This window comes from Octodon degus, unplaced genomic scaffold (assembly GCF_000260255.1).
Source record: "Octodon degus isolate 3935 unplaced genomic scaffold, OctDeg1.0 scaffold00419, whole genome shotgun sequence".
Lineage (NCBI taxonomy): Eukaryota > Metazoa > Chordata > Mammalia > Rodentia > Octodontidae > Octodon > Octodon degus.
The window spans coordinates 138494-156614 of record NW_004524995.1 but is presented as its reverse complement, the minus strand read 5'-3'; the positions used below and the strand labels follow the sequence as shown (position 1 = coordinate 156614).

The window sequence follows — 18121 nt, the reverse complement described above, 5'->3', positions numbered from 1 at the left end:
TACTACTAAGTTCCTTTTTTGTAGGAAAAAAAAAGCATGCTAGGAACATGAGATTCCTTCTACCTACACTGAAGTTTGCCTGACAAATATGAAATTTTTTTTGGCTTTTTTTTTGTGGAACTGGGGATTGAACTCAGTCCTTTGCGCTTGCCAGGCAAGCGCTTCTTCTACTGAGCTATCTCCCTCGCTCCCAAATATGAATTTATAGTAGTCAGACTTAAGCAAGAATAAGTGAAGGAACATGCAATGCTAATGTTTCTAAACAAACTCAAATAATCTACTTTATAAGGTTCTGGTTCTGTGTAAGCACATGATCAGCGTGGTTCACCTCTATCCACCTTCCCATCTGTGCCCTATCCAAGATAATTAAGGCAGCGTTCACACGCCTCCCACAGGAGAGACAGGAAAAGGTTTCAGAGTTAAGGAAATCAAGTTGGAATTTCCTGTGCAAACGAATAGGCATTTCTGCCATAGTCAAGCCTTTTTAGCTAAGTAGATAAGTAGGTGGGGAATTCTCTTGAAAATTCTGTTTTGTTTTGTTGGAAGTTTTTTTTTTTCTAGTATTGTCTTCACACAACCCTCTCTGTCTTCTTCAGCAGGACTATTTATAAACTTTGTATGACAACACACAATCACCAACCTCTACAGCCTAAATTTCACGCCATGAGGTTCTCTATCAGTATCATTAATCTGGAAGGACTAACTGCAGAAAAATATCTAGTTTACCCTAGATGTGCATGTAAATTTTCCAATGATTTTTTACTCTGCCATTTTGAGGTTCTGGAATTGCTTTTGTTTTGTTTTCCACCCCAGAGCTTCGTTAACCTCAGATTAAAATTTGCATCCCCCGCCATCCTAAATAAATAGGTACACATACTCATGCATGCATACCACACACACACACACACACACACACACACACACACACACACCTTTGTTTTTCCCTATGGGCTTCATAGTAGCTTAAAAGAAACAGGCAGTTGGCAAAGACATTCCTCGAGTTTCCCTGACCGGTAAAGGGCAAGAATCTGTATTACTTTATTGCTTCATTTTGAGATTTCCACCTTCTGTAATCTCACGTCCCTTTTGCAAGTTGAGGAGATGGAGCCTCCTCTTTTTTTTTTTTTTTCTTTTTCTTTTTGTGGAACCGGGGATTGAACTCTGGCCCTTGCGCTTGCCAGGGAAGCGCTTATTCGCATCTCCCCGGCCCCTCCTCTTTCTGATTTAACATTGGTTTGGGCTGGAAAATTAAAATTTTACAAATGCAATAAGGAAAAATTAACTTTTCTTGCAAGAATAAGCCAAGTAACCATAAATCATTTTCTAGGTTCTCTTTAAAGAGAAAGTATTATTATAAAGGTTCAGGACACTGACAGAAAGATGCTTTCGGGGCCCAGGTGGTTGTGGACGCAGAGCTAAGGATTTGGGGGTTGGCGCTAAATTAGGATCTGGGCCCTGCAGGGGACCAAGCACAAGTTTGGGAAAACAGAGTAAGAGGCAAGAGCTATTGTGATCTGGGTGAAGGCAGAAAAAGATCATACACCACAGGCTTCCTTTCCGGCTTGTTCTTATCTGAGGGCGCAGAGCTAGGTGGAAGAGTGCCTGGGGTGCTGGGGAGAAACATTTAGCCCCAGGGGCCAAGGACTCCACTTCCCCTCCTCTTCTTCACTGCCAATTTACCTTCCCACAGCCCTTCCGCAGAGGAACTGGAGGGCCCCTCCCCTGCCAGCACCTCCCTAGGCCCTCCCACCACAGTCTCCCACCAAGCTTGGGAGTGCTCTATAAGTAGCTCCAGACCTGTGTTTACAGTCGCATTAGGCAGACTGGTGAGAATCTAGGGAGTGTTTGGGCAAGTGTGGTCACCTACAACCTGCAGCCTGGAACACTGAATCCAGCCACGCTTACTGCATAGCCAGAAGGTACACCATGGTGAAGGTCACTTTCAAGACACTCACAGGGGTGCAAAAGGAGGCGGCGCAGCGAGACGTGGAGGCCCTCCTGAGTCGCACAGTCAGAGCGCAGATCCTGACCCGCAAGGTATTTATCCCAAGTGTGCCTTTTACTGCCTGCTAGGATTTGAAACTGGGGTGCGTGAAGGGAGAAAAAGGGACATGTGGCAGGCCACAAATAGCAGGCTGCTCAGAGGCCTTTGACTCCAGGGTTGAGCACACTTTAGATGGTCCCTTGGGTTTGCTTTGTCTCCCTAGTTCTGTGTGCTCTCGACACATTCTGCCTACCACACCCCGTCCTCCTCTGCATATATACACGTCCCTTCATTTTCTGTGAATTCCAACTCCTACCGCTAATTCCTGAAGGAAGTTGGAAGGAATCTTGAGGAGAACGCCTGGAACTTGATATGATCTTTACCTGAAGAATGGCTAAGGACTTGGGTATCCAGAGGCACGCTGTGCCGTCCCGAGCTCCAGGAATCTACAGCTGAACATACATTGGCTGAACATACACGAGATGTGAACAGAATCAAGAGACTTAAATTTGCTTTCCTTACTTTCACATGGGTAGATGAATCTAAGATTTTCTAGGGTCATTGTTTGGGAAGGTGGAGAAGGGGTAAAGGTCAAGTTTAATTACCCGCTATATTGATTGGGGCAGGTGTGCGTTTTCACACTTAAGTGTTTGTCTGATAATTAGTGTTAAGCATTAAGTGGAGGAGCTGTCAAAGTTTTGTTTGGTATTAATTCAGCTTTTGAGCATTCCCCGTGCCCTCCTACTGCAAAATTCTTGAGTACTTTTAGAGTGGCATTTCCGTAAGCAAACGCTATTATGTAAAAATAAATTTCGGGATACTTTTTTTTTCGGGATACTTTTTAAATTTCTTTTCCTTTAGCTATTTCTTGTTGAGCAATGTACTACTTCACTCATACAATTCTGAAGCATGCCTGATATTGCAATTTCAGCTACCCGGTTTGCCAAGAACTGGGGAAAGTTACCCCTCAGAAAATAATAAAATGTATTTACTTAGTCTAATTTTTTATTTTATTTAAGTGCCTACCATGTTTGCAGCATTTGCAAACTGCTCATTATTTTCAGTAAAATAACAATTTTAAAAAACAACCATATTTTCTTTTGATTCTGTTAACTCTGGAAAGCTCTGAAGCTCGTAGATCTCTTCTAAATTGTTCTCTTCAGAAAGTCTTAACTGTGTTCAGTATGAAGATTTGAAAAGTACAGACATTTAGAGTATTAATGAAGGAATGAACTAAATGAAATGAGAATCCTTGTAATAAAATTTGATCATGTACTTAATTGCGATACTAAAATGTTTGTGCAGAACTATCAATAAGGGGCCAGGGAGATGGCTCAGCAGAATAAGCCCTTGAATAAGGGCCTGAGTTCAATCCCTGGTTCCGCAAAAAAAAAAAAAAAAGAAGAAAAGAAAAAGAAAGAAAACATTCAGTATTTAACTTTGCAATCAACCTAGCTTTTATGCACTAAACACTTTTTCTTTTTTCTTTCTTTTTTTTTTTTTCTTGCGGAACCGGGGATTGAACTCAGGCCCTTGAGCTTGCCAGGCAAGCGCTTATTCTACTGAGCCAACGCCCCAGCCCCCAAAGATGACAGGGTATGCACTAAACACTTTAAAACTCAACAGTGTAACCACTTTGCTCTATTGAAATTTTGATTAGAGAAGGTAGTGTATGTGGCTGTCCTACTAATTTCGTCAAAGACAGCCAGATTTTTGGGAGGCCTGTTAGATGACAACAGTTAAATGTAGCCAACGAGTAATCCCTTTTTTCTCCATGACTATAGATAGATTCAGTTAATATAGAAGTAATACTTCAGCCAGGCCTGTGGGTGTAATGTCGAATAAAAATAAAAAAACAGGGGGCCTGCCCCTTAGCTCAGTTCTTCAAGTGGCTGCTTCAACACAGAATTCAGGCTCAGGTTGGCTGTCCTTCAATCCCCACAACTCAAGCCAGCCAAACCTGCCCTGAAAGCATTTGGAGCAAAAATAAATAAATAAATAAATGAATAACTCCCCCCCTCAAAACATGTCTACTTCAGTAATCTTTCCTTTTTGTATTTGGGAGGAATTTCTGCATTCAAAGCTGAACACTGTAGGACACTGACAAAAGTGCTTCACACACTACAGTGTGATTATATTGATCAGAAGATCATCATAGGTTGAACATAACAGAATATTATGTTGGAGGCTGTGTACAATGACTTTGAAACACTGCGCAGAGCTACGATAAATGATGGCCTCAATAACTTCACCTGAACTTCACCAAATTTAAATGAAAACAAGCAAACAAAAAACCCCTTTATTCCTATTACTGATTTTTTTTTTTGAAATTGAGACTTTCACGCGTAGGCCCTGCTTAATAATAACTTTATTAGAAAGCAAATGAAACCATAATGTAAATTCTGTCAAGGTCACAGTAGTAAGAAGCAATTCGCTTCTTAGAGAATTTCAAATTAAGGCATTTTGTGATAGAGCAAGCCGCCGCTGTACTTTCTAAATATAGGTAATTATCTAAAATACAGTGTAGGAAGGGGCCAGGGAGATGGCTCAGTAGAATAAGCGCTTCCCTGGCAAGTGCAAGGGCCTGAGTTCAATCCCTGGTTCCACCAATAAATAAATAAATAATATACAGTGTATAAGCCTCCAGCTCTAGATTAAAGTAAATTTTCTATCAATTTTTTTTTTTTTGTGGCACTGGGGATTGAACTCCGGCCCTTGGCAAGTGCTTATTCTACTGAGGGAGAATAAGCACTGGCCCCTAATTTAATTAGATTTTAATAAAAATAATTAAAAGCGCAAAATTATTGGAGCTCAAAGAAATTTAAGATTTAGAGTATAGGCCGGGGAGATGGTTCAGTAGAATAAGCACTTTTAAGGGCCTGAGTTCAATGCCCAGTTCCACCTAAAAAAAAAAAAAAAGATTGAGTATCAATGGAGGGAGTTAACTGAAATAAGCTTAGATGCGAAACAATATCAAATTTTCAGCTTTAAAGAACAATCTTTAGAAAATAATAATCTCCTCCTGTCCATACCTTTTCTATTTTAATTTCAAATTCATACAATTATTTTCATCAAATCACCTTGATGTTTGTCAAAATTGCACAGAGTAATTGTCATGAAAGTCAATTGTAGAAGAAGTAAAACAGTTCTATTCACATACTTATTTCAATGGTTTTTCTCCTTGAATATCAGGGTCCACATTTGCTGATTTACTTAGTCTGCCACTGAGTATTAATGCTGGTGAGGAATATATTGACAAACATAAAAACAAGCCCTCCAGTTATCACTGTGGTGGGAGAGGTACAGTTAAGCAGTTACATTTTTGTTGTTGTTTTGGATTATCCTTATTTGAATTCCTAAGCAAATTATTTAGTAGTATTTTATTTTATTTATTTATTTATTTATTTTTGCGAAATCTGGGATTGAACTCGGGCCCTTGCACTTGCCAGGGAAGCGCTTATTCCACTGAGCCATCTTCCTGGCCCCTTTAAGGATTTTTTTTTTTTGGCTCTGAATCCCTCAGGGCTTGTTTGGCTGGCTGGAGTGTTGTGGGGATCAAACTACAGCAACCTGAGGCTGACAGCTTGGTGGAAGCAGCCACTTAAAGAACTGAGCTAGGGCCAGGCCCCCTTTAGTAGTATTTTAAAACCACCATTACACAAGAAGATTTTGTGTGTAGAGTTGTGTACTTTAATATCTAGTGTTTACAGTATAAGTGTGTCCACGTTTATAGAAGCATACTTTCTAATCCTTAAATGTTTAAAATAACCCAAATGCTCATTAACTGAGGAACGGATTTAAAAAATGTGTTATTTTTATACAATGGAATACCATTTATTTTTGTTTAATTTTTTTTCAGAACCAGGAATTGAACTCAGGCCCTTGCACTTGCCAGGGAAGTGCTCATTGCACTGAGCCATCTCCCCAACCCCCAGTTAGTTATAAAGAAAGATAAACTATATTTTTCTAGGTAAATGGATTCAACTTGAGACCATATTCATAAGTGAAATAAATCAGATTTACTTGTGTAAACGTATTGTTGACCTGGTATGAAAAGCTGAAAGAGTAAAGTCTGAAATGTACAATAAATATTTGTGAAATGGGAAGAAATTGTTCAAAGAAAACAGGAACTAGGATGGGGGAAAGGAGAAAAGATAGTAAGGAAAGTTAAAATGCAAGTCACATATACTACTAGTTTCTCCTAGTTCATGAAAAAAGGTTTGTGCTAATATTTGTTGGAGACATTTTTATGCCCATATTTTATACCTTGAGCAACTACTTTATTTATTTATTTTTTTTGGTGGAACCAGGGATTGAACTCAGGCCCTAGCGCTTCCCAGGGAAGCACTTATTCCACTGAGCCATCTCCCAGCCCCGAGCAACTACTTTAAAGATAACAACATGCAGTATGTTTGCTATTGTTATTCTATTTTGTTATGAATTTTTTTTTACTTTTTTCCATAAAATAGAAAATTAAATTATATCAAAAATAAAATCTAGTGTTTAGCCCAGATCTTCTAAAACACTTCCTTTCATGCAAAACACAGACATAAAATACTGGGTGATATTAAGATGTACATTTCTGACTTCAATATTTTAATTTCTTTCTTTCTTTCTTTCTTTCTTTTTTTTTTTTTTTTTTTTTTTCCGAATGCCTTCAAGGCATGACTGGCTGGCTTGTGTTGTGGGGATCGAACCACAGCAACCTGAGCCTGACTGCTTTGTTGAAGCAGCCACTTAAAGAACTGAGCTAAGGGGCAGGCCCCCAAATATTTTAATTTCTAAAATAAGGAGAAATAAAAATAAAATAAAATAAAATAAAATAAGGAGAAATAGTATAGACTCCCCCTTATAGAACTCCTTTCTTTTAAAGGTTAATTTTGAAAAAAATAACCTTTTGAAAATTAGTTAGTAATTCAAAATGTTTTAATTATCCTTTGATTTGGCAAGCAAATTTACAAAAAATAATTAAAAAATCTTTTAAAAATAGTAATGAAGAATAATTATATTTCAAAAAGTTGGTGAATATATTACTGTAAAAGTCTAAAAGTTAATTATTTCAAATTATTTTTAAAACACAGTTTTAGCTCTGTAGCTCTAATATGTTGTGCCTATATGGTAGTCAACAATACTATATTTAAAAATTTATTGACAGTGATATCACTTTTTTTTTTTGCGGTACTGCAGATTGAACTCAGGACCTTACACTTGACAGGGAGGCGCTTATGCCACTGAGCTATGTCCACAGCCAGAAGTTCAGATTTTTTTTTCTGTCTCAGTATGCCTTGAGGGCAGGTCTGATAAGGCTTGAGGGTCTGGGGATCGAACCACAGCATCCTGATTGCTTTGTTTAAGCGGTCACTTCAAACAGCTGAGCTAATGGGCAGGACCTGACAGTGATAACATGTTTTTTTGAGGAACCAGGGCTTGAACTCAGGCCCTTGCGCTTGCCAGAGAAGCGCTTATTCTACTGAGCCATCTCCCTGGTCCGGATATCATGTTAAGTGTATTTGAAATAAAAAGAGAATATAACATTATATAAATGAATGCCTACTTGTTTTGAATGCCTACTTTAATGTGATTCTAAGAATGCATATTAGAGTTTGGAAATGCTAAAGGAAGGTTAATATAATTAGAAATATTGTTTCTGTTAGATATCAGAAATTTTATTGAAATGATTTTAGACTAGGGTGACTTGCAGTCTTTAAATATCCTGGGTTTCAAGGGAAAAAAAAAACCTTTATGAAATAGGTACTGGCAAGAAGTACAATCTGGTTTTGTTTTTTTGCTTTTGTTTTCAATAAACAGGCACTGCAAGCTGCTGCCCAAAGAAAGGAGTGCACCTCTGGGAGATGTATGCTTACTCTCTTAGGCCTTTCATTCATCTTGTCAGGACTTACTGTTGGTGGAGCTTGCATTTACAAATACTTCATGCCCAAGGTAAGAATAATTATAATTATTATACTTTTGAGTTGTTATTTTGTTTTTTCAGTACTGAGGATTGAACTCTGGACCTTGTGTTCACCAGGCAGGCTTTTATGCCACTGAGCTATGTCCCCAGCCTTTTGAATGAGTTCTTGTTATACATTTAGTGTCAATTTAAATAATACTGCAGGGGCCGCGGAGATGGCAGTAGAATAAGCACTTCCCTGGCAAGTGCAAGGGTCTGAGTTCAATCCCCGGTTCTGCCAAAAATAAATAAATAAATAAATAAATAAATAAATAAATAAATAAGTAGTCATCAGAGAAATGCAGATTTAGGGAAAGTTTTGCAACTGTGTTTCAGTCTATAAGATTGATTTTTCTTTGTAGTGAAAATTGTAATCAACAGATCTCATAATAGAGTTTATGAAATTATTCAAATGCCATGGTACTGATATTCAAAGGTTTGGACTTTTGCTTTTGTCTTTCAGAGCACCATTTACCATGGAGAGATGTACTTCTTGGATTCTGAGGACCCTGTAAATTCCTTTCCTGATGGAGAGCCTTACTTCCTACCTGTGACGGAGAAGGCTGACATTCGTGAGGATGACAACATTGTCATCATTGATGTTCCTGTTTCTACTTTCTCTGATAGTGATCCTGCAGCAATCATTCATGACTTTGAAAAGGTGAGTTTCTACTTCTTAGAGGTACTCTAGAATTCCATTTTTTCTGGTTTATGACAAATATTAAGTTTATACTGAAATGTGTACATTATAGGAGACAAAGACCTTTCGTTATTTTTATATTGAATGCACATTAGCTAAATTTGGAAAATATAGCTGTTTATTCTAATGGTAGTAAGAAAATTGGCAGTGTTGATCTCTTTTAATTTTCCACTTTTTCCAAATTATTATATATTAGTATGTGATTGTAGTATATAATGTGTACATTCCTTGTGTGGAGTTGTATATAACACATCTTAATTCTTAGGTTTCATCTCATTTCTCCCTCCTGCCCTTCCTCCATCTCCTGAGAAAGATCCATCCCCTACTTCCAGTTTCACACAGTTTTCCTCTTCCTCAACAGGGAATGACTGCTTACCTAGACATGTTCCTGGGGACCTGCTATCTGATGCCCTTGAATACCTCCATTGTTATGCCCCCAAAGAATCTGGTGGAGCTCTTTGGCAATCTTGCAGTATGTATTTTGAAGGGCAGTTTTTTCTAGGAGCATTTCTAAATTATTTTGCTTCCTAATTCTGAAAAATTAATGAATTCAGCCAAAATACCTCATTTCTTTGAAATAATGTATTTTAATTTTAAAGAGAAAAAGATAAACATAACTGATTTTTCAAACAGGTTAGTAGGACAGTTAGTAGTTGATACTTTGCATACTGTTGTCTTTATAGTACTTATTCATAGTACAAGATACAGGTATGATAACTTATCCAATCAATAAAAGGACACAATGTTTTCAACGAACTAGACAAAACTAGCTGTATAACTATTTTGTGTTACATATATATTTTCTTTTTTCTTTAAAGAAAGCAGAATCTTTTTTAAAATTTTTATTTATTTATTTATTCATTGTGTGTGTGTGTGTGTGTGTGTGTGTGGCCAGCTCAGCCCACCAGGGGGCGGGGCTGGCTGGCATGTGGTGCTGGGGGATTAAACCTCTGTCCCTGTGCCTTGCCAAGCTTGTTCCAAGTAGGTGCTCTAGACCACTGAGCCATCTCTCCAGCCCTATATTTTCTTTATTTTCCACTTTCCCTCATCAGTTTGTCTTTTCTTTTGAATAGTTTCTTCCCCAATTCATTATAACTACTGTACATTTTATTTTATTTTATTTTTTGTGGAACCAGGGATTGAACTCAGGACCTTGCGCTTGCCAGAGAATTGCTTATTCCACTGAGCCATCTCCCCGGCCCCTTACTGTACATTTTAGATCTTATTTACTTGTTCATTTTTCTCATACTTAGTGAGATAGTACAATGTTTGTAAACATATCATCCTGATTTATGAAATAATTTTTGAATAAAAAGTTTGATCTAGCAAAATGGGAGGAACTGGAGGACATTATGTTAAAGTATGCCAGACAGAAAGACAGATACTTTTGTTCTTTTTTTTTGCGGAACCAGGGATTGAACTCAGGCCCTTGCACTTGTCAGGGAAGTGCTTATTCCACTGAGCCATCTCCCCGGCCCCTTTTGTTCTCTTTTATATGTGAAAGTTAAAAACCAACCAATTTAATACAGAATAGTTATAAATATTAATGAAAGTTGGAAGGGGAGTAGGGGCCAGTGGATCAAATGAATTTGGACTTGATCAGTCCACACTGTATGAATGTGGACATCTGTTTAACATTCATTAATATTTACGTGTCAATCAAGAAAATGAAGTAATAAACATGCTGTGAATCTAAAATTTCTTTAAAGTGAAATATATTTTTAAATTGTACATTTTATTGATAGCAACTTAACATATCTTTAAGTTTTCATTCCATTTTTTTTTTTTATTTAAAGAGGGGAAAATATTTGCTTCATACTTTTGTGGTTCGTGAAGACCTGGTTGCTGTTGAAGAAATTCGTGATGTTAGTAATCTAGGCACCTTTATTTATCAACTTTGCAAAAACAGAAAATCCTTCCGCCTTCGACGGAGAGACCTCTTGCTAGGTAAGCAGTTCATTCCTTCATTTGTTTTGCTATTGGGATGATAGAAGAGCGCAAGAATAAGAGTGCAAGGAAAAGTGGGGAGCAAATTTATGTACTTTTTCATATACAACAAAAGTTCAATAACCACTTTTTTGTACATTTCCTCCCAGGTTTCAATGAGCGTGCCATTGATAAGTGCTGGAAGATTAGACACTTCCCCAATGAATTTATTGTTGAGACCAAAATCTGTCAAGAATGAGACAGCAGATGAGAGTATCTTTGGTGATAAGAAGTTGGAGATTTACAGTATGACTTCAGTATTAAAGATGAGATATACAATACCCAAAATATCTACTAATGCATGTGGTCTATTGTTTCTAATAAAAAAGAAAGCTACAAAAATTAACTACTACAAACAACTGACAAATTTTAGTTTAGTTTATATTGCTTGTTATTTGAACCTGACATTGAATAATCATTTTTTTTCTTTTTATTTTATGTGGTTCAGAGTTCTGAAAGCAGTATGACTACATCAGCTAACAACCTGACAATTCAGTTAACTATACTTACTTAAAAATGCTACTCATGCTGGGGAGGTAGCTCAGCAAGCAGCGTAAGTGTCTGCCTGGCAAGTGCAAGGTCCTGATTTCGATGCCCAGTATTAAAAAAATACTATTCATGAAGTCCTATGTAGAGCATGCTGAAAAATTAAACTATCTAAATTAATTTTGACATTTTTATAGAAAAGCTGTCAAATCTCTTAAAATTGTTCTTTCCTAAACTCAAATTTTGTCTTTGTTCTTGTTGAATGTATCTTCATGTGAAAAATTTTCATGAGCAATTATTACTCATTCATGCAGTTATTCTTTCTCACTGATCTTTGTATTGTGGAAGACACAAACTATAGATAATGAGTGCTATAAGTATTTAGGTTGCATGAATTTTAAAACATAATAAATTTTAATGAACTCAACCATTTTTAAATTTTCTTCTCTTGAAGTGACTTACTGTGAAAATTGCTGTTACTTACTTAGCTTCTGTGTCCTTGCAACAGATCTAAACTTAACAATTTTAATTCTCTTCCGTTTACCCACTTTTGATATAATATTACTATCGTGCATATATCTTATAATTGTCCCATCTTATATGTTTAACTACATATGAAGAGCTGTTAGGTCCATATTAGTTTAAAATATTTAATTTTTTTCTTTAAAAAATATCAAGAGCTATAACAGTTCACCATGGAATAATCTTGGGTAAGATGTATTGATATTTAAGGAATTCATATTTTTTTTGGGCGGAACCGGGGATTGAACTCAGGCCCTTGTGCTTCCCAGGGAAGTGCTTATTCCACTGAACCATCTCCCTGGCCCCTCATGTTCTCTTTTAAAAAAATATTTATTTATTTATTTGGTACAGGGTCTCACTACACAGCTTAAACTCCTAGTGATCATCCTGTCTCAAACTCCCCAGTGCTGGGATTATAGACCTGTACCACCATGTCCAGTTTCAGTGGCCAGCACTGCTGCATGGCATATGGTACTGGTGATCGAACTCAGTTCCTTAGCTTGCCAGGCAGGTGCTTAGACCACTGAGCAAGCTCCCCAGCCTGTTCCTATCTTTGCTAATCTAAGATTATAAACTTCATATCAACACAATACTATAGATTCCTTCACTTACATTGAGAAAAAAATATTGTTCCTGATGCCAATTGTCATGTTTTCTGATAATTATCATTCAGGTTTAATAGGCAAAAATACTGTCAAACCTATAGCCTTAAATATCATTTTAATAAAATTCAGTAGGCATTTAGCTTCAAAACTCATAAAATAACATTACACATCAAAATGTGGAACAAAGATAAAAGTACAATATTTAGAAAGCAATACCAGTAACTCAATTTCTTTTTTTTAATTTATTATTTATTTGAGAGAGAGAGAGAGAGAGAGTGGTGTGTGTGTGGCCAGCTCAGCCCACCAGGGGGCGAGGCTGGCTGGCATGTGCTGGGGGATTGAACCGTGGTCCCTGATGCGTTGCTAAGCTTGTTCTAAGTAGGTGCTTTAGACCACTGAGCCATCTCTCCAGCCCCAGTAACTCAATTTCAAGAACTGTTTCTGTATAAAGAGAACAGAAAGAACTTGGTAAAACTCAAAACTATTTTAAACTGCACAGAAAATTTAGGACAGGTAATAAATTCCCTTAAGTTTCATCATAAATAGCATTCCTAAAGGAGAACCATTAGGAAAGGTGCTGGATAGTACACATAACGCAGTGTAGTTGATATTAAAAAACCATCGCTATTAAGAGGGATGAAATTATGTTAATTATGAGAGTTCTTATATTAAGACTAATCAAGAACTGTCAAAACTAATGAATAGATTCAGTATAATAGAATCAAAATCTGATTATAGGAGGGGAGATGGCTCAGTAGAATAAGAGCTTGCCTGGCAAACACAAGGCAATCCCTGGTTCAGTCTGAGTTCAATCCCTGGTTCTGCAAAAAAATAAAATCTGATTATAGCAACCAATTCAAAGGTAATGACAATAGAAAAAATATACAATAGCAACAAGGACATAAAGTAGCATCAAGAAAAAATTGAGAAGATCATTGTGGAGGAATCCATGAAATACTAGTAGAGATACAAATGCAGAATCGAATATAAAAGAAAAAAAGATTAATTTTTTTTGGCAGAACTGGGGTTTGAACTCTGAACCTTGCGCTTGCAGGCAAGTGCTTAATCTCCTGAGCCATCTCCCTGGCCTCAAAAACATGAAAATTAGATAAATTCATTCCCTATCAAATCTTTAATTTAATCCCAATTAAAATCCCAAAAGAAGTGGTTTCGGAACTAGGCAAAATTAGTCTCATCTAGAAGCATAAATATGTCAGAAAATTTTAAAAACTGGATAAAAATTTAAATCTTGAAAAAACAATTGAGCTTGCTCTGTTCGGCAGCACATAGACTATAAAATTGGGACGATGCAGAGAAGATTAGCATGGCCCTGTGCAAGGGTGACATCCAAATTCGTGACGCATTCCATATTTTTAAATAAAATTTATGCCAGGAGTTTCTACGACTGAAAACTACTTGGAAATAGGAGGAATGGCTAATTGTCTCCCATTCTATGGATTCATGGATTTAAAAGAAATTCTTAATGCTATAGTGAAAATGCAAAGGAAATTTATGAATGTAGACCTCGCAAAGTGATGTTAGAGGGAGAAGCAGTTCAGCTATCTATAGACAATTACCCATGTACTTATCAAAAGACAACATCCAAGATCTCAGTAGAATGAAGCACCAGTTTGAAAATGAAATTAAAGGGTGTGATCAGCCCGGGGAGATAGATCAGTAGAATAAATGTTTTCCTGGCGAGTACAAGGTCCTGAGTTCAGTCCCCAGTACCTCAAAAATAAATAAATAAATAAAAATAAAAAATAAAGGGTGTGTTCATGGCAGCCCATTTTTTCATCATTTAACCCATCTTCCAGAAACTTTATGATTAAATATAATTATCCAGAGTTGAAACAGATACAGGGGCCGGGGAGATGGTTGGGGCCAGGGAGATGGCTCAGTCGAATAAATGCTTCCCTCACAAATGCAAGGGCCTGAGTTCAATCTCTGGTTCTGCCCCCCCCAAAAAAAAACCGAAACAGATAACGGTCATAAGATGATGAGTCAGCTTTTAAATCATTTCTTATCATGTATCATGGTTATTTTATAACAGAAGATTCACTGGCTTATATGTTGCAAAAAGTTTCAAAACTTGTAAAAAAACTTAAGAGACAATTAAAAAATTGAGGGCAAAGATTTCTTTTTCTTTTTTTTAATATATATATATTTATGTGTGTGTGTGTGTGTGTGTGTGTGTGACCAGCTCAGCCCACCAGGGGGCGGGGCTGGCTGGCATGTGGTGCTGGGGGATTGAACCGCGGTCCCTGTGCTTTGCTATGCTTGTTCTAAGTAGGTGCTTTAGACCACTGAGCCATCTCACCAGCCCAAGATTTCTTACATGAATGGCTATTAAACCACAGGAAATAAACAATTTTATTTTATTTTTTTATTTTTGGTGGAACTGGGAATTAAACTCAGGCCCTTGCGCTTGCCAGGGAAGTGCTTATTCCACTGAGCCATCTCCCTGGCCCCTATGAAATAGACAATTTTAACCATGACTTACATAAGATAAAGTATATAATGCTAAAACCCCTGAATGTAGAACAGTGTCTGAAGTGTTCCGTGTAGTAAAATGCATTATATGTCACATTGTGTTAGAAGGATTTTTATTTTCTGCTCCAAGTGCCTTCAGGGCAGGTTTGGCTGACTTGAGTTGTGGGGACCACAGCAACCTGAGCCTGACTGCTTTGTTGAAGCAGCCACTTAAAGAACTGAGCTAAGGGGCAGGCCCCCCTGTCACATTGTATTAGAAATAACAGCTGAATGAAACAGGCTTAATTGGTACTGTATGAAATAGCATTAAGTTAGCAGCCCTCCAAGTGCAGCTGCTGCTCAATTTTCACAATTGAATATCTTTAAAAGAAAAACATCAAAAGCATAAATGGACACTAGAATAACTTGACATTTGCCTCTGTCAGGAATTATGTAATAGAGATTAGTTTTTTTTCTTTTTTTTGCAGAACCTGGGATTGAACTCATGTCCTTGCACTTGCCAGCCAAGTGCTTATTCTACTGAGCCATCTCCCTGGCCCGAGATTAGTTTTTATTATCTCCACCTCAGAACACAAAATCTGCTCCAAACCAGCAAATGAGACAATCATCCATTGACCCCAGTTCACAAATGATGATCCACTTAGTAATTTTTCATTTCTCAGACATGTGAAGATGTAACCATTGGAGATGGTTACAGCTGTGAGGAAAACACAGACACCTCCTCTGTTGGGTATATAGTCTCCTGGGGAGGAAAACATTTTTTCTGTTTTGCTTTTTATGAAGAATAAAGTGTGCAGTGTTTAAGAGACAATACACCAGAGATCAATTCTGGACTATTAACGAGGTATTCCTGAGAATATGAAATCCTATGTAAAAGATTATTATAAATAAACTAAATGAAATGAGATTATTTCTGACTGAAGTATGTGGGAGCTAAGTCCCTGAAAAGGGAAGGCATGTGGTTATTAGAGAAGGTGAAAGAAATGGGCTGGGGCACATATAAGTAAGAGAATTCGATTTTTAAAAAGTTTTTTTTTTTTTTTTTTTTTTTTTCGAATGCCCTCATGGCTGGTTTGGCTGGCTGGAGAGTTGTGGGGTTTGAACTCAAGCCCTTGCGCTTGCCAGGGAAGCGCTTATTCTACTGAGCTATCTACCCGGACCCCAGGTTTTTGTTTTATATAGCCATATTTTGGTGAAAAGTAAAAATACTTGCCCTAGACCGTAGAACTTAATCAGGACAAATTCGGGGAAACTGATGCTTGCTGTATCATTCAAATCCTTGGCATGCCTGGGAGATCGCTCAGTGGAATAAGCCCTTCCCTGGCAAGCACAAGGGCCTGAGTTCAATCCCCGGTTCCGCAAAAAATAAATAAATAAATAAATAAATAAATAAATAAATAAAATTATTCATCAGACTTAAAAAAAAAATCCTTGGCAGACAACAGACAGAAATTTCAAACACGTGTTTCCCATCATTTTCCTCTTCTTTCCTAGGTGTCTTTGTTTATTCTGTTGTGGCTGTTTCAATGTACTGAGTCCATTCAAATATTTACATTTTATTTTACTTTTCACTTGGGGGAAGAGTGAAAAGTTCTATGGGGCCAGATTCATTGAATATTGGATGACCCTCAGCAGCAACTTTCACTATTGTCTCAGCCTATTTTTCATCACTGGACACAATATTTGACACCAAAAACTTAAAGAAAAAGAGGTTTGTTTGGTTCATGGTTCTAGTCTGTGGTTCATATATCCAAAGGAGAAATCAGATGACAGATCTTGCGCAACCCATGGAAGCCAGGAAGCAGAAAGAGAAGGGAAGAACTGTGGACAAGAATAAACCCTTCCAGATTACACATCTGATGGTCTATCAACTAGAGCTTAGAAAGTGACAAACTGTAGCTAATTACGGTTAATTTGGTAACTTTAACCAAAGGAGCAATACCTAGAGTTACATAACAGAACCCATCATAAATTGGGAACTTAGGGGGGTTTGCGGGTTAGCTCAGTTGTTCAAGTGTCTGCTTGGGCAAACTCAGGCCCAGGGGAACCATGGTTTGATCCCCAGTTCCACATGCCTTACAAGACCTGCCCTTAAGGCAGCCTGAGCCAGTCCCCTCAAAATAATAATAAATAAATAAATAAATTGGGAGCTTGAATGCAGAATGTATCCCCCTTGGTACACTGTCTTTACTCTGTGGTGGGGAAATTTAAGGGGGATAGTGGATAAAGCAGAGATATCTGAAGAGAAATATAGTAAAAGCAAGGCTAGGTGACAAAAGACAGTCATGTATGCTTTGGGAAAAATAGAGTGGAGGGTAGAAAAGAAAACATGAAAGAGTAAGCAATAGATTATCAAAGATAACCAGAAAGATTAGAGAGATTTTTTTTTTTTTTTTTTTGGAACCAGGGATTGAACTCAGGCCCTTGTGCTTGCCAGGGAAGTGCTTATTCCACTGAGCCATCTCCCCAGTCCCTCAAAAATATTATTAAAAATATTATTAAATCAAGAGAGATATTTGAGTAAAGGGAGAAAGAAGACAAATAGGAACAAATATATAGATAGAAAAGTTTAAAAAGGGGAAGTACATGAATCAAACCAGCAAGGAAAGAAGAAACAAACAGTAATAAATACAGTTCAGCTGGTATCCATGAGAGCCCAAAACTACTGAGTAACACTTTGGAATCTGCAGTACAGTATTTACAGAATGTGGGGCTGATCTTGGCCATCAGATGTGGGGTGCTGGTGCCAGAGCGTTCATTCACAAAGATGCTGCTTTGTGTATGTCTCTTAACAGCTTGCTCATTCCTTACTCTGTTTCTGTCAGAATTTCTCTCCCAATTTCTATGCTACTCTCACAGAAACACGCTCCCACTCTCGTGTAGTTGTCCCCTCCTCGCCCTTGCACAGCATCCTGTGTTCCACTTCCCCTGACAACTCTCTTGTCTTCTCAGGTCATTTGTTTCAGTGTCAGGTGGGTTGCTAAGATGCCGTCTTACCCCTCCACTCTGGCGGTTGCTGTCACAGGCTGCTCAGTCTTCTAGCACAGAGTGTCTAACATCCATGTCCCTCTAATCACAGATCATGGAGGAAGGATTTGGTCTGCCGTTCACTATGGGCTCCTGTAGTATTTCATCTCGTACCTAGATGTTCCACTGAGCTTTCTGGTACACTAAAGGAAAGAGAGGTAAAGTAAAGAAAAATCAACTGGCTGATCCATCAGGAAGGGAGCAGTTCACTTACTCAGGCGTGCAGGTAGAATTCAACACTGGACCATAGTATACTCTGCTTGGAGGGAGGCAAAAGAGGCAGAGGACCTCATATCCAAGTCTGTCTTGTGTGGCTTGATTTAGCCTCACTATTCAGTCTATCCATTTATTTTCCTTTTCTTTTCTTT

The 18121-nt window shown here is 37.7% G+C and overlaps 1 protein-coding gene and 1 non-coding gene across 2 annotated transcripts; both read left to right on the top strand.

Annotated features, from left to right (window-relative positions):
• Nucleotides 1–1628: 1628 nt before the first annotated feature.
• On the top strand, nucleotides 1629–10937 carry LOC101584664 (integral membrane protein 2A-like). Its single transcript, XM_004648491.2, has 6 exons — nucleotides 1629–2037; nucleotides 7793–7924; nucleotides 8398–8595; nucleotides 8996–9106; nucleotides 10431–10581; nucleotides 10731–10937. The coding sequence occupies exons 1-6, from the start codon at nucleotides 1927–1929 to the stop codon at nucleotides 10817–10819; spliced, it is 792 nt and encodes a 263-aa protein (XP_004648548.1). The 5' UTR covers nucleotides 1629–1926; the 3' UTR covers nucleotides 10820–10937.
• Nucleotides 10938–13500: 2563 nt separating this feature from the next.
• Nucleotides 13501–13608, top strand: LOC111814680. The gene has a single exon (XR_002819598.1). It is a non-coding gene; the product is annotated as a U6 spliceosomal RNA (small nuclear RNA).
• Nucleotides 13609–18121: the final 4513 nt, after the last annotated feature.